The 16,787-nt window shown below is 41.1% G+C and overlaps 1 protein-coding gene across 1 annotated transcript in view; it reads left to right on the top strand.

Annotated features, from left to right (window-relative positions):
• The first annotated feature begins 275 nt into the window (after positions 1 to 275).
• The window catches only part of Slc3a1 (solute carrier family 3 (amino acid transporter heavy chain), member 1), a 36,179-nt gene continuing 19,667 nt past the window's right edge, over positions 276 to 16,787 (top strand). The window contains exons 1-4 of the mRNA XM_013017973.1: positions 276 to 814; positions 3,623 to 3,802; positions 3,982 to 4,136; positions 9,069 to 9,194. Coding sequence (XP_012873427.1) covers positions 385 to 814; positions 3,623 to 3,802; positions 3,982 to 4,136; positions 9,069 to 9,194 — 891 coding nt within the window. The 5' untranslated portion in view covers positions 276 to 384. The remainder of the gene's footprint in view (positions 815 to 3,622; positions 3,803 to 3,981; positions 4,137 to 9,068; positions 9,195 to 16,787) is intronic.

The raw sequence follows: 16,787 nt of genomic DNA on the forward strand, positions 1-16,787 counted from the left end.
AGGTGTGAGCCACCAGCCCCTGGCTTGTTTCAACTTTTTGGGGCAAAATAGGTTGACAGTTTGATCTTTGTGAAAACGGTGGCTCTGAACAGTGGCAGACTCAAGCAAGTAAACCTTTCACTGCAGTGGAATCATCTCTTCTTCCCAACCCCTATTTCTGTTAGGTTACTGTAGCTATGTCAGCCTCCCAGTTTAAGGAATTTGTTTTTAAATCCCCTTTACCTTTACCCTTTCTTCCTTGGCTGGACTTTGTCCCACCAGGTTTATTTATAAACCATGCAAAGCTCATTGACAAGACAAAGCTCTCAGCAAGCTACCTTTCCACCTCAGTCTCCTCAGAAAGACACTCCTCCTGGGAAGGCTGGCCGGCCAGAGTAGAGAGCCATGGCTGAGGACATAAGCAAGAGAGACTCCATTAAGATGAGTATAAAGGGTTGCCAGACGAATAACGGATTTGTTCAAAATGAAGACATCCCAGAGCTGGACCCGGATCCTGGCAGCTCTGGCGACAGCCCGCCGCACAAGGCGGTGGACATCCAGGATTCAGATGAGTCTGGCATCATGAGCGTCCGGCCCTTTGCTGGGATGCCCAAGGAGGTGCTGTTCCAGTTCTCCGGCCAAGCCCGCTACCGCGTGCCCCGGGAGATCCTCTTCTGGCTCACCTTGGCTTCTGTGCTCCTGCTGGTTGCAATCACCATAGCCATCATCGCCATCTCTCCCAAGTGCCTGGACTGGTGGCAGGCTGGGCCCATGTACCAGATCTACCCGAGGTCTTTCAAGGACAGCGACATGGATGGGAATGGAGACCTGAAAGGTGCGTGCTCTGAGACAGTTGCTTTCTGTTGTCCCCTTCCTTGAAACCGGGTGATGCCAAGGTTCCATGGTAAGCACATTCCAGTGTGACTGCTCACCCGCCTTTCTCTGTGTTCATGATATGAAAAAAACTCACTCAGCAGAACCCAGAGAGGTGAACGGCTATTTGCCGAAGGCCTTTGGTCCAAAAGAGTTATTCCATTTATTATGCATTGAGGGCATATGCTTGCCCTTATTACCAGGAACAAGTTTCCTCCTAAAGTCACTTTTTTGCTTCCTGTGCACTTTACCATTGGACCTATCAGAGCAACATCTGGGAATTGCTCTCCCAGTATGTGATATGGCTGGTTGTCTTTCTAGTTTATATTCTACAACAACAACAACAAAAGTAATGTGTTTTAAAGATGAAGTTCCAAGTTTAAATCCTGAGCGAGGTAGCCAAACAATAAAGGCATTGGAATGTACTGGTTGTTACCAAGATCAAAGATTATTTTTTAAACATATCCATATTAGTAAGAAAATAGAAATGAATACTTATTTTTTGATTAAGCTAACAACTTGCCAGAGAGTTTTACATATAGAATGTTCTTATAACTTTATTGTTCCAACTCGCCCACTTTTAAGAGTGAAATTGCAGGCTGGGTTGTAAGTCAGTGGGCGGAGTGCCTGCAGAACAAGCACAAGGCCCTAACATCCAACTCCAGAGCCGAAGGACAAAGAAGGAAAATGAATTTGCGCTAGCTAGTATGCATAAACTGGAACTGAGTTGGGGAAACTGGCTGGTGTAATTACCCAACTTTGGGGCCAACAATAAGAAACAAACAAAATTTTTATGATGATTACTGCTTGAAGAAAATAAAAAAAGATGATGATACTGTGGGAAGTAGGCTTAGGCTTAGTCTGCCTTTAAAATGTTATATATGAAATCTCCAACTTAATTACTAAAAGACTTTTCTCTGTATACCCTTATCATATCCATTATCTCTCCCCCACCCCACCTCCCAAAGCCTTGAATGTACTAGGCAAGGGCTCTCTACCTACTCCAGACCTTCATTGAACAGTAACATAACTATTTTGAGGGTGCAGCTCAAATCCTTTATCTTCATTAGCTTCTATCTAACCTTTTTAATCAGAGCATAGCTCCTATCCAGATTCCTGTGGTGCTTTGGGCTGTGTTTATATCACGCTTTGGTTCTACACTGGAATGTATCAGAGTGACTTCCCTCCTGCCCCATGACCCCAGCAACCTGCAGTGTCTTACATACTAGGAGCTTAGCAAAAGTGGTGCTTTAACTAAATACAGCCTAAATCCTTAAATCCAGAGATACACTTTCTACCTGCTTTCCCTATCTCTTTCTAGATAGACCTACTATTCCCACAAACATGGCAGTTTCTAATCTATTCTTAAAATTTGCATTTCCAATTACTTTTCCTTGAGAAAAAGATTTCTGTAATCAGTAGCTTTGGTCCTTGAAATTGTTGTTATGGAGATACTGCTCCAGGTTTGTCTTTGATTTCCCACATATCCTGGGATCCTGTTTACTTGATTTTCACCATCATGTTCCTTTATTTCTCCTTTCTCTTCCCTCTCCCATTCTTCCTCTCTTTTTCTCTCTGAAATGGGGATGGACACATATAGAGGACACATTCTGCTGCTGAGCCTGTACTTGTTTTGTCTTGTTTTAAATATATATGGCATTGGTTCCAATTTAAATCAGAATCCTTCTGATATCTCTCAGCTACCTGATGAGGAACAAAAAGAAATAGTCTCTTACCCAGGAAAGCCCAGATCCCAGGAGTGGGTTGACATTGTGCTTTGGTCTCAGTGACTTCCATAGTGCCCTCTCATAGGCCCTAGGAAACAGCATGGAAAACACACAGAAAGTTGTTGGCGATTAAATTCTAGACTCAAGACTCTAAATATGCATTCAGGACTCAGAGCTACCAGTAGAAGCACAGCCAGTGTAGATGTAATTGTTGTTTAATTCCACGTCTACCAATGGCTGGATGTGGTGGTGTATCCCTATTATCCCCAGTTTATTAAATATCCACCTCCCCCACTACCCCACCCAGTTATCCTCAGGGAAAGCTTCAGTAGGAAGACCTCATCCCAGGCCAGTGTAGGCATAAAGTAAGACGTAATTATAAAAATAACTAACACAAACAGGGACTGCAGGCATGCGTGGTTCAACTGGTTGAACACCAAGTATGAGGTCCTAAATTCAATCATCAGAACTATAAAAGTAAAAATAAAAGGAAAAGAAATAGGTGAAATTAATCATGTTTTGCTCAATCCAGTGTATTTATTATATCATTTCAGTATATAACTTGTGTAAAGTTTTAATGACACATTTTACCTTTTTGTGTTGTTGTTCTAGGTCTTAAAAATCTGATGTGTATTTTGCTATTACAGAACATCTCAGTTCAGACAAGTCACATTGCAAGTGCTCAAGAGCCACACGGGGCAAGTGGCTGTGGTGTGGGCCAGTGCCACTTAGATGACCACGAGTCATTCTGCCTTGTTCCTTGGTACTAGTCTAGCACCTGGCCTGGAAACCATGCATAGGATGAATTAATAGTACTGTGGTCTTTTGTTTTAAATATGGCATCTGAACAAGTAGCATGATTTTTTTTGTTATACATCCATGTTATTCATAGACTTCGCTATTTGACTTTTACTCAAATTCAACAAAATTCCAAATGTTTCTGCCTTCAATTTAACTATTTTCATCTTGGATGTGTTTATTTTCAGCCCTTCAAACAAAAAAAAAGTGGGATTTATTCATGGTCTTGGCTTTTTTTCCTTTAGGTATTCAAGATAAACTGGACTATATCAGTACTTTAAATATAAAAACTGTTTGGCTTACTTCCTTTTATAAATCATCACTTAAAGATTTTAGATATGCAATTGAAGATTTCCAAGAAATTGATCCTATTTTTGGAACAATGACAGATTTTGAGAACCTGATTGTGGCCATCCATGATAGAGGTAAAGTGACTGGGAGTTGGGTGGGGTAGGGATAAGGGATTAAAAAAAAAGTACTTCTCTAAATACTTAAAATATTTATATCTCTTAACTATTACATATTATTCTAGTAATATGTAATAATATTACATATGATTCTAGTATGCTAATTTCCTAATATTTGAACTATTTTCACTCATTAGGTTTAAAATTAATAATTGATTTCATCCCAAACCATACCAGTGATAAACATGCTTGGTTTCAGTTGAGTAAGAACCGGACTGGGAAATATACTGACTATTACATCTGGCAAGACTGTATTCATGAAAATGGCATCACCACACCACCAAACAACTGGGTAAGTGCTGGCCCACCTGATTGGCTAATGGACAACAGCAGATCTGCAGTGACTGAACTAATTCTTTATGAAGCCCTCTAACAGAAAAGCATGAAAAAGGACCTAGTTTATAGGAAGGTGAAAAAGAAATAGAAAAACATTCCCAAATATGATTTAGATTTTTGATTACATTATACATCAGGTGTATTGTAGCAAATTTTGAAACTTACTCTCATTCCTAGCCTCTCACTCCTAGCCTCTCCTTCTCATATTCCATTCCTTCCCATTCTGTCCAGCTTGGATTCCATGTCTCATTACTACAGTAACAGGTTATTATCCATATACCTTTGCTTTTTTGACTTTTTTACTCACCCCCCCAAAAAAAAATTATCAGGGAATTCATACTTGCTAAGCAGGTGGTCTACCACTAGAGTCATACTCTCAGATCTTGACTCCTTTATTGGACAAAATCCTAGCCATAAACAAAGCAGACCATCATCCTTCTCTTTACTATTTACCTTCTACTCAAATTCAACAAAATCCTAATATTTTTACCTTTTTTTTTTTGTCAGTTTTGGAGCTTGACTCGGAGGGCCTGGGTGCTGTCCCTGTACTCTTTTGCTCAAGGTTGGTGCTCTACCACTTTAAGCCACAGCTCTACTTCTGGTTTCCTGGAGGTTAATAAGAGATAAAAGTCTTATGGACTTTCCTGCCCAGGCTTTGAACTGCAGGCCTCAGATCTCAGCCTCTTGAGTAGCTAGGAGTACAGGTATTAGTCACTAGCACCCAGCATATTTTTACCTTTAATATAATTGTTTTGATCTTAAGACTTCATCATTTCTGAGGAGCATGGCCAACTTTATAGAGAACAGAAGCCATCAAGCCTGCCTGTCCCCAACCTTACCCTCTTCTGACCGGCTACTTTTACAACAGAGACCCTGCCCTCCTTGTCTAGGGTGACTACATTTAAAAAATAAGAATTTAAGATGCCATGCATAATCCCAGCTACTCAGGAGACTGAGATCTGAGGACCTCAGTCCAAAGCCAGCCTGAGCAGGAAAGTCTGTGAAATTCTTATCCCAATTAACCACCACAAAACCAGAAGTGGAGCTATGGGTCAAAGTGATAGAGTGCTAGCCTTGAGCAAAAAAGCTCAGGGACAGCACCTGGGCTCTGAGTTCAAGCCTCATGACTGACCAAAAAAAAAAAAAAAGAATTTAAGATGTGAATTAAATATAAGTTTGAGATATGCAATGATTTTTAGTATTAAACTATTGTATGGACAATACTTACACAAGGGCCTTCCATATCTGTTTTATCTATATCTACAGATCCAATCACTTGCAAATGCAAAATATTTTAAAAAAATTTGAATCTGTAATGAATTAATAAAGACTTGTTTCTGGTCATTGTTCCCTAAACAATACATATAGCAGCTATTTACAATAGCAAGTACACTATTTAGAGTGGCCTCAAATGAGTCCTTATAAAATAAAAAAAGTATTACATACTTCTAATATATAATGTCATGAAGTAAATATTTCCATCCCAAAGGAGAAGAATGAGGACATAGAAAGATGAGCAAGGCTAAAACCCACCAGAACAAATGCTACATACTATAACTCTACATCTGGCATCTGGGGTACCTGGTGTCATAAGAGTTGCAGTAGGCTTGTTCAATCTAGCTCAGGTAGTCATGCTGTTTGCAGCCCAAATGACCTCTGTCTTGGGTTGGCTCTACTTGCTACGTAAGGCATTCCTCATTAGACATTTATGTTGTGGTTCTCCAACATTCTGGGTTTTACATTGTACCATGACAGCCTAATGTATCATCCTCTCTGGGGCTGTCTTCAAAGAACCAGACAATGCTACCCATGGTCTGGCCTTCCAGGCCTTCCTTTGAAATCTTGGTGGCTGCCTCTATGACCCTATAACTCTATAGTCTACATGACCAATATCAGTGGATAGTGTCCGGGTCAGCTACCAGCTTACTAGTAAGACTTTTTTGTCATTTGAGAGAATAACTGAAAGGAGGAAGGATTTATTTTGTTCATGTTTCAGAGGTTTTATTCAGTCACGATAGGATGGTGGGGAGGGTTTGGCAGTCTTTAGGAGAATGTAAGAAGCAGAGCAAAGACATAAAGGGGACAGAGGACATATGTTTTTCAAAGACACTTCAGTTATCTACTCACAGCAATGATTTTCCTGCCATAGTTGTTTTTTTTTTAATCATTTCCCAGGGCTGGGAAGATGGCTCAGTTGTAGAGTGTTTGCCTTGCATGCATGAGGCCCTGGGTTCAATTCCTCAGCACCACATAAGCAGAAAAAGCCGGAAGTGGCGCCATGGCTTAAATGGCAGAGGGCTAGCCTTGAGCTGAAGAGCTGAAGGACAGTGCCCTAGCCTTGAGCTGAAGAGCTGAGGGACAGTGCCCAGGCCCAGAGTTCAGGCCCCACCACCAACCGAAAAAAAAATCATTTCCCAGTAGTCCATTCAGAGTTTTAATTCATCAGTAAATTAAACCATTGATTAGGTCAGAGCCTTCATATTCTGATTGTCTTTGGCAATGCCTTCATAGGTGTACTTTACTAAAAGGTGTACTTTACTAATCTCCTAGATATCTCTCAATACAATCAAGTTGATAATCAAGGTTAACAAACACAAATATAGATAATCTAGAGATGATTTAAAGATTGTGAAAGAGCACACGTAGGAAAATGCAAATACTATACCATTTTATTTAAGAGACTTGAATATCTACAGATTTTGGTATCTAAGAGGAGATCCCTGGCATCAATAAATAACCTGTAGATGCCAAGGAATGGCTATACTAAAATAGTAACTTTTTTTTTTTTTTTGCAAATACTGGGGCTTGAACTCAGGGCCTTATGCTCTTGCTTAGCTTTTTTGCTCAAGGCTGGAGCTCTACAATTTGAGCCAATAGCTCCTCTTCTAGCTTTTCTGCCTGGGCTGGCTTTGTACCTTGATCCTCAGATCTCAGCTTCTACCTGGAGCTATCAAAGACCAGCATTAAGCATTGTTTTCTGAAATTCAGATTCATCTATCTTTCTTGTATTCCTTCTGGCAATTCTATTTTTGTCTCAGTCCAGCTATGACTTCTATTTTGGTCTGCTTTATCTTTTACTTTTCCTTGGGATCATCTTACCCCACTGCATTCCCTCTTCTCTTCTTAACCTTTGTAAATATTTAAACATTCTGGCTCCTGGACATTGACTTTTTTCTGACCCAAGGACATTTGGTGTTGACTTGCTTCAAAACTGACTGTGTGATCTTCCTACAATTTCTGATACTTCAAGCTTGGTGACTGCTACTACCTTGGAGCCTGGGAGTCAAACTATCAGGAAACCATGAGAGTTTTACCTCTTTAATTTTTTCCCCTCTTTTTCACTTATTTATTAAAATGACAATGATATTGGCAAACAAAGTAAGTGCTTATTTTGTGCTATGCTCTGCTAAGTGCTTTGTATTCATTAATTTGTTATGCCTACCCTTCAATTTGAAGAATTAGATGTTAATTCCTGTTTGTAGACAGGCAGATTGAGGTCACATAGCTAGTAAGTGAAAGGGCTAATGACCCAATGTAGTCAGTGCAGTGCCACAGTCCGCTCTTAAAAATAGACATATGCACCTCAAACCCTATCTTCTCCTGATTACAGAGTACTAGCTACCTCTTTTGGTATCAGTTTTTCCACCCTTCCATCAGCTCATCACTGCAGCCTTAATTTTAGATTAATTTAATTGCTAGAATATTTTATCTAATTACTAATGTAGTATTTGTCTAATTGCTAAGTATGTTTAACATCTTTTCATTCATTTATTCCTAGGTGTCCATTTCTGTTTAGGCTTTCTTCCCCAATTTCTTTTAGGTTATTTGTTGATGTTGGTTAGACAAACTGTAAAGATTTCATCTTGAGTTGTGCTTAGGTAGACCATGTGGTAAGCTACAAAGGGTCCATTTCCTTGAAAGACAACTGAGAATACTCAGTTTTAGTCAGTTACGAGGACAATGTGGACTTTGTATGACTGGGTCTTATGTAGAACCCCCTAGTTTTTAAAAGTTTTCCATATGCTTTTTTTTTTTAACAGGAAATGAACAAAGACCTGAGATGGAGCCCAAGAAACTCATTTTAAGGGCCTTGCAGTAGCCTAAGAAGCTAGATATTTGAGGGCCAGCAGGAGAGTCTTGACATGGAGTTATAGACCCAAGTATTCTAAAAAGAGGAAATAAGCCAATGTCAAACGCTGCTGGGTATCAGTACTCAAAGCTGCCAGATTTTTATTCCAGAGGACAAATACATTTTTATAGTGAATGGTTCTAATAAAACTTTGTTTAGACGTAATTTTTTTTTGCCAGTCCTAGGGCTTAAACTTAGGGTCTGGGCACTATCCCTGAGCTGCTTTTGCTCAAAGCTAGCACTGTACCACTGTACCACTTGAGCCACTCCCAGCCTTTTGTGTTTATGTGGTACTGAGGAATCAAATCCAGGGCTTCATACATGCTAGGCAAGCACTCTACCACTAGGCCACATTCCCAGCGTAGACATAATTTTAAATATCCCATATATTGGAGTTCAAGCTGCAAGACTAATAGAGCATGTCCTTCTCCTCCATTGATGACCATTTGTTTTGTTTTAAATATGAGTCTAGAGCCTGGACTCATATTTGTTGAATCCAACAAAATATAATAGAGATATCTGCTCTCTGAACAGCACTTACTGAACAAATACATCACAGTCACATTTATATAGGCATTAGGCCAATGGGTGAAATTTAGGGGAATTAATGTAGCTCTTTCTAGAACACAACTAGGAAGAAAAGAAAAAAGATTTATGCAGCTTTGTCCACAGAGCCTGAATAAATGATTTGACTCAGTCTTTCTGAGCAATAGTCATATAAATAAGCTGGGTAACTAATGTGTTTCTTCTGTTTGCTAGTTGAGTGTATATGGAAACTCCAGTTGGCACTTTGATGAAGTACGAAAGCAATGCTATTATCACCAATTTCTGAAAGAGCAACCTGATTTAAATTTCCGAAATCCTGATGTTCTAGAAGAAATAAAAGTGAGTATCAACCCCCACAGTCTTTCTTCTCTATTAGTTGGAACTAAAGTGGTTTATTTGAGGCACTCTATATTGAACAACAAGAAAACCAAGTAGTATAATTAAATTCTCAGATGCAAGTACAAATACTTAGCAATGTTTTTTGTTTTTCTTATTTTTTTATTGTGAAAATACTGTACAGAGGGGTTACAATTACATGGGCAAGATAATGAGTACATTTCTTATCAAGCATTGTAGCCTCCTCCTTTGTTTCAGAATAGTCTAAATGAAAGTAGGATGTGTGAAATACCTGGTACTTAACTCTGAGTTGCTTCTTGGCCTCTGACAATGAGCTAGTATGGAAGTGAGAATATTTACTTTGGGGTCTGGCTCCTATAGCTGTAGTGGGCCTTGGGGTGTATTATTGGCTTTGTCCATAACTCAGCTCCTCACGTATGAAATACAGTTGATGATAATGTGTCAGAGGGCTGTCTGGAAGCTTAGATGAGATAATCATGCACGGTACTTCTGGATATATTTTGTAAATATTAAGTTACTATCCACTCATTGTCAGACCCTGCTCTAAGAACTAGGGGATATAGCAATGAGTAAAAGAAAAGCCCAGCACTCTTGAGTTCCCCCTCTGAGAGGACATTGACAAATATAGATATGACACATGGGGAAGTGGTAAATGCTCTGAGGAAGGAATGATAAGAGTTCCCAGTAGAGATGGATCTACTATAGGAAGTGATTAAGAGATACCCCTGCAGGCTGGGAAGGTGGCTCAGTGGTAGAGTGCTTGCCTTGCATGCCTGAGGCCCTGGTTCAATTCCTCAGCACCACATAAGCAGAAAAAGCCAGGAGTGGCACTGAGGCTCAAGTGGTAGAATGCTAGCCTTGAGCTGAACAGCTGAGGGACAGCGCCCAGGCCCAGAGTTCAGGCCCCACAACCGGACCCAAAAAAAAAAAAAAAAGAGTTACCCCTGGGAAGACAGCCCAGGCAGAAAAGTCTCCAGGAGACTCTTATCTCCAATTAACCACTCAAAAAATGGAAGTGGAGCTGTGGCTCTAAGTGGTAGAGCCCTATCTTTGAGCACAAAAAGGCTCAGGCACAGCGCCTAGGCCCTCAGGTCAAGCCCTACAACCAACAACAACAAAAAAAAAGAAGAAGAGAATTCTAGGTGGAAGGAATAGCAAGTATAAAGATCTGGTGTTAAAGCAGGGTATGTTGGCTCACACCTGTAATCCTAGCTACTCAGGAGGCTGAGATCTGAGGATCGTGGTTCAAAGCTAGCCTGAGCAGGAAAAAGTCTGTGAGACTCTTATGTCCAATAAATCACTAGAAAACTGGACGTGGCACTGGCTCAAGAGGAAGAGCACTCGCCTTGAGCTAAAGAGTGCAGGGATAGTGCCCAAGCTGAGTTCAAGACCCAAGACCAACAAAAAAATCAAGCTGGGCATCGGTGGCCCATGCCTGTAATCCCAGCTACTTGGGAGGCTGAGATCTGAGGATCACAGTTTGAAACCAGCCCAGCAGAAAAGTCCCCATGAAACTCTTACCTCCAATTAACCACTCAAAAAATGGAAGTGGTGCCGGGCGCTGGTGGCTCACGCCTGTAATCCTAGCTACTCAGGAGGCTGAGATCTGAGGATCGCGGTTCAAATCCAGCCCGGGCAGGAGAGACCATGAGACTCCTATCTCCAATAAACCACCAGAAAACCGGAAGTGGCGCTGTAGCTCAAGTGGTAGAGTACTCACCTTGAGCTGAAGAGCTGAGGGTCAGCACCTAGACCCAGAGTTGAAGCCCCACGACCATCAAAAAAAAAAAAAGTAAATTTCAGATAACCAATTAAGATGGTATTATATACACACTTCTCAAAGTGCTCATTAGCTACCTGAAATTAAGATTTAACCGTGTATCCTGTATTTTTTCTAGCAGCTGTCCTTGTGTGCTGGAGAGGCATGAGAGCAAGAGGCAGGGAGCCAAGGCCTGAGTAGTAAGAAATGAGGCTCAGATAGTGCAAGGTCCATCCTGAGCATCTGTATCCTTCTGAGCTCCTGTAGTAACCTAGGCAACCTCAGTGGGCTCCTGCACACATAGTGCTGGCAGTTCTAACAATACCTGATGCACAGTTCACAGGAAATAGCAGCCATGTTGTTCTCATTCTTGCTGCTGCTGTGGCTGTTCTAAGTGGGCTAGGAGGCAGGTGGAGAGGAGACCACATAGAACAGATTTCAATGAGTATCTTTCTACAGCTCACCTTGTCAAGTGAAGAAGAGTCACCAGGGACACCTAACTCCCTTAGTTTATTATTCTTTCACTTTGTTCTTAACAGTTTTACTGAGATATAATAATCCATATGCCATACAACTTACCCCTTTCAAATGTATGATTCTGTGATTTTAGTATATTCACAGAATTGTGCATCCATCCCTATTAATTTCAGTGCATTTTCATCAAGCCTAAAAAGAATTCTAAGCTGGGTGATTTACATATCTGTAATGCCAGCACTCTAGGTGCTGAGGCAGAAGGATCTTGAATTTAAAGCTAGGCTAGGGTACTTGATGAAATGCTATCTCAGGAAATAAATATTAAAAAAAAACCCCTCTATAAGCATAGAAATTCCTCTCCATGGTCCTTCACTTTCTTTCTAAAAGCCTTGGAGGGCTGGGAATGTGGTTTAGTGGTCGAGTGCTTGCCGAGTGTGCATGAAGCCCTGGCTCAAGTGGTAGAGTGCTACCTTGAGCAAAAGAAGCTCAGGGACAGTGCCCAGGCCCTGAGTTCAAGCCCCAGGTCTGGCAAAAACAAAGCATTGGAGATCTGGGCACTGGTGGATCATGCCTGTAATCCTAGGTACTCGGGAGGCTAAGATCTAAGGATTGCAGTTTGAAGCCAACCTGGGCAGGAACGTCCCTGAGACTCTTATCTCCAATAAACCACTAGAAAATCAGAAGTGGCACTGTGGCTTAAGCAGTAGAGCGCTCACCTTGAGCTGAAGAGCTGAGGGACAATACCTAAGCCCAGAATTCAAGCCCCATGACTGAAAAAAAAAAAAAAGCATTGGAGACCACTTAGGACATTTCATATAAATGGAATCTTGTAATATATATTTCTGTGTCTATGATCTATATGTAGTTATAGCTATGCTATAACTAAAATGCTTTCCATAATGCTTACGCCACTTTAGATTTCCACTGGGGTTCCAGTTTCTCTACATCCTCACCAATAATTTTTGTTTTCTTTTTCTTTTTTTAAATTTTTTTGGGTCCGGTTGTGGGGCCTGAACTCTGGGCCTGGGCGCTGTCCCTCAGCTCTTCAGCTCAAGGCTAGCCTAGATCTACCACTTGAGCCACAGCACCACTTCCGGCTTTTTTCTTTTTGCTTATGTGGTGCTGAAGAATCGAACCCAGGGCCTCATGCATACAAGGCAAGCACTCTACCACTGAGCCACCTTCCCAGCCAATTTTTGTTTTCTTTAAAGTCATAGTTATCTTAGTGGGTGCGAAATAACATCTCATTGTGCTTTATATTTATATTTATCTAATAGCTAATAACTTTAGGAATTATCCATGTATTTATAGTTTATATGTCTTCATTGTAGACTGTCTATTTAATTTCTTTGCCCATTAAAAATCAGGCTTGTCTTTTTATTGTTGTTAAGTATTATACCATAATGTTCTATTATTATATTATATATTGTGTTGTTATATTATTGTTGTCTTTTCATATTCTGGACACATGATTTGCAAATACTTTTTTCATTCTCTGTGTATTCTTTTTTTCCTTCTTGATGTTCCCCTGAAGTATAAGAGGTTTTAATTGATGATGTCTAATTTTGTTGTTTCTCTCGTTGTAGGGCTTTTATTGTCTTATTTAATAACTACTGCTTAATATGTGAACTAAATCATGAGGATTTACTCTCTCTCTCTCTTTTTTTTTTTTTTTTTGCCAGTTATGGGGCTTGAACTCAGGGCCTCGCCTCTTAGTACTCAAGGCTAATACTGTACCACTTGAGCCACAGTGCCTCTTCTGGCTTTTTCTGAGTTTATTAAAGATGAGAATCTTACAGACTTTTCTGCCCAGGTTGGCATCAAACCACAGTCCTCAGATCTCAGCCCCCCCTAAGTAGCTAGAATTACAGGTGTGAGCCACCGGTGTCCAACTCACTCTTAGGATTTTTATTCTTTTGGCTCTTACATTTTAGTCAGTCTGTATTCCATTTTTAAAAATTATATAAAGTGTAAGGAGAAGATATCCAGCTTCATTATTTTACAGGTGGCTCTCTGATTACTCTAGATATGTGTTTTAAAAGACTATTCTTTCCCCCACTCTCTCCATTAAATTGTCTTACAGCTCTAGTTGAAAATCAACTGACCATGTATGGGTTTATTACTAGACTTTCAATTCTGTTATATTCATGTATATGTCTATTTTTTTTGTGTCAGTACCACATTGCCTGGATTACTATAGCTTTGTAGTAAGTTTTGAAATTAATAATAGAGTTATAGAGCTTTGTTGTTTTTCAGTATTGTTTAACTATTCTGAGTCCTTTGCATTTCCATATGAAGTTTTTTGTTTGTTTGTTTTTGCCAGTCCTGGAGCTTGACCTCAGGGCCTGGGCACTGTCCCTGAGCCACTCTGTGCTCAATGCTAACGCTCTACCAGAAACCACAGTGAAACTCCCAGCTTTTTCTGTTTATGTGGTACTGAGAAATTGAACCCATGCATGCTAGGCAAGCACTCTAAGCCACATTCCCAGCCCTCCATATGATTTTTTTTTTTTTTTACCGGTTGTGGGGCCTGAACTCTGGGCCTGGGTGCTGTCCCTCAGCTCTTCAGCTCCAGGCTAGCACTTTACCACCTGAGCCATAGTGCCACTTCCAGCTTTTTCTGCTTCTGTGGTGCTGAGGAATTGAACCCAGGGCCTCATGCATGCAAGGCAAGCACTCTACCACTGAGCCACCTTCCCAGCCCTCCATATGAATTTTTACATCAGCTTGTCAGTTTTTGCAAAAAAGCCTGCTGATAAGCACTGTGTGATAGTTGATTTCTTGATCCTGTGATGAACAAACCTAATTTATGAGATTTAGTAGAGAAGCAAACTGAGGCTTAGAGATGTAGTCGTCATCCATAGGAGTATGGAGCAGGATTTAAACCTAAGCTTTTGGACCTTAATTCACCTTCCTTACCTCAACCCTGCAAATGGTTTTCATCTCTGTGCTCCATTCCTTTGACTTTTATTTTTCCTGTCAATTGTGGGGCTTGAACTCAGGGCCTGGGCACTGTCCTTGTGTGTGTGTGTGTGTGTTTTCTGACTTATTTGGAGATAAAAGTCTCATGGACTTTCCTGCCCAGGCTGGCTTTAAACTGCAATCCTCAGATCTCAGCCTCCTGAGTAGCTAGGATTACAGGTGTGAACCACTGGCTACCATTCTCCTTTTACTTTTTACTCAGTTTTTATGTCAGCCATTGGTTATTAAGCAGTTGACTTCTCCAGGCTCCTTGTGGATTATCTAGGGATGTATAATAAGGGGTTATATTTTGCCACAATGAGTTAGCCAATTTATTAATGATTCTTTGACTAAGCTGGTTGCTCTTTTGCAGGCATTGGATAGTAAGAGTGTGTGAACAGGATTCTTGTTTACTAGTCACCAGAATAAAGGCCCGCTTGCATCGGGCCATTACTGCTTCTTGCAGAGAGGTTAGACTTTATTTGTAAGACTTGTGTCTTACAAGAAGATTACTATCAGAAGTAAATAAAAGCTGGGATGAAAGGCACTTTGCTCCTAGCAATGGACTTTTCACTTGAGAGCACTTTCAACTGCCTGCCCCCTACAGTGCTTATCTCTACGGTATAGTTAAGCAGCAGGTTAATAATTTGCAACACACCTATTTTGTGGTGAGGAGGGATTTGGATTGACTCCTGACTGCTGATCAGCTTGCACCCGTGCAGCCCACCGCTATCAGATTGCACTTACCAGCATAGTGTGAGACTGGCATCCAGGGGACATCCAGCATAGAATGCCTTCTCCACACCTTACTCTCTTCCCCTTGCTAGTGGCTGTCAGGGGACCTGGCTCTCTCCTGGCCTCTCAGAAGAGTGCTTTTCCTCAGAAAAGTTGTGTGTGTGTGTGCGTGCGTGTGCGCGCGTGCGTATGCGTACATGTGCGTGCATGTGTACTCCTGCATGCACGCGCAGACCTGGGACTTGAACTCAAGTCCCTGAGCTTTTTTGCTTAAGGCTGGCCCTCTACCACTTGAGCCATAGCTCCACTTCTGGCTTTTTGTGGCTAATTGGAGATGAGGTTCATGGACTTTCTTACCTGGTCTGGCTTTGAACTGTGATCTTCAGATTTCCTGAATAGCTAAGCTTATAGATGTGAGCCATTGGTGCCTGGCTATATAGTAGTATCTTATACTTTAGTCATTTTGGCTTTTTTTTTTTTTTTTTGGTCAGTTGTGGGGCCTGAACTCTGGACCTGGGCGCTGTCTCTCAGCTCAAGGCTCAAGGCTAGCACTCTACCACTTGAGCCTCAGCCCCACTTCTGGCTTTTTCTGCTTATGTGGTTGAGGAATTGAACCCAGGGCCTCATGCATGCAAGACAAGCACTCTACCACTGAGCCCCCTTCCCAGCTCCAGGTACAGGAGGAGCTACATAGTGGGTTAGCAGAAGAGTGAGGAAGAGATTCAAGGTGGCCTGGCCACGTATCTTGGCTTGGTGTGATCCTTGGTCTGGCGTGATCCTTGGTGGGAACCCTGCCCTAGAGTTGAGACTCCTGGGGTGTTACTCTGCTCAGACTTGGGGATGACCAGCCAAGAGACCCGCTCAGCTCAACACTGGACCCAGAGTGCAAATGTGGACTCTGCCCCACCTTTACTGAGCATAGTCATACTGGAGACAAACAGCTGAATGCAGAATTTGGTTCACTTATTGCTTTACTTATTTTTATTCATGTATTTTGTGGTGGTGTTGGTTGAGCACTTGGCCTCATTCTCCCTAGGAAACTGCTGTAGTCCACACTAATTGCTTTAAATGCCATCTCTGGGTTTGATGATCATAACTGTACTTCCTGTGTACCAGGCATTTATTATGAAACTATGTACTCATTTAATAGTATGCATGATATGTTTGCCAGGAGCTTGAAAGATAGTGTTTGTGTTGTGGCCACCATGAGGCTTATTCTGAAGTAAGGTAGATAGTCAATTGGGTAATTACAATAAATATGCTGAGTAGTCATGACAGTAGATACGAGGCATACAGAGGGCTCTGCCTAACCTGGACACAGAGTGGGAAAGATTGGGGAAGGGAATGTAGAGAAGATAATGATATTTAGTAGATGAATTGAAATAAATCCAGTGAAGAGATGCAAGTGGGAAATTTTTTTTATCAAAGGAAAAGCATTAATTATGTCAAACTTGAAGTTCTGGGAGTTGTTTGATATGGTTGGGACTTGATCTCTGTCTGCCTCTATTATCTATCTATCTATCTATCTATCTATCTATCTATCTATCTATCTATCTATCTATCTATCTATCTATCTATCCATCCATCCATCCATCCATCTATCCATCTATCTATCTATCTATCTATGGGTGTGACCCAATAAGACT

Source organism: Dipodomys ordii, unplaced genomic scaffold (genome assembly GCF_000151885.1).
Source record: "Dipodomys ordii isolate 6190 unplaced genomic scaffold, Dord_2.0 Scaffold37, whole genome shotgun sequence".
NCBI classification, from domain to species: Eukaryota; Metazoa; Chordata; class Mammalia; order Rodentia; family Heteromyidae; genus Dipodomys; species Dipodomys ordii.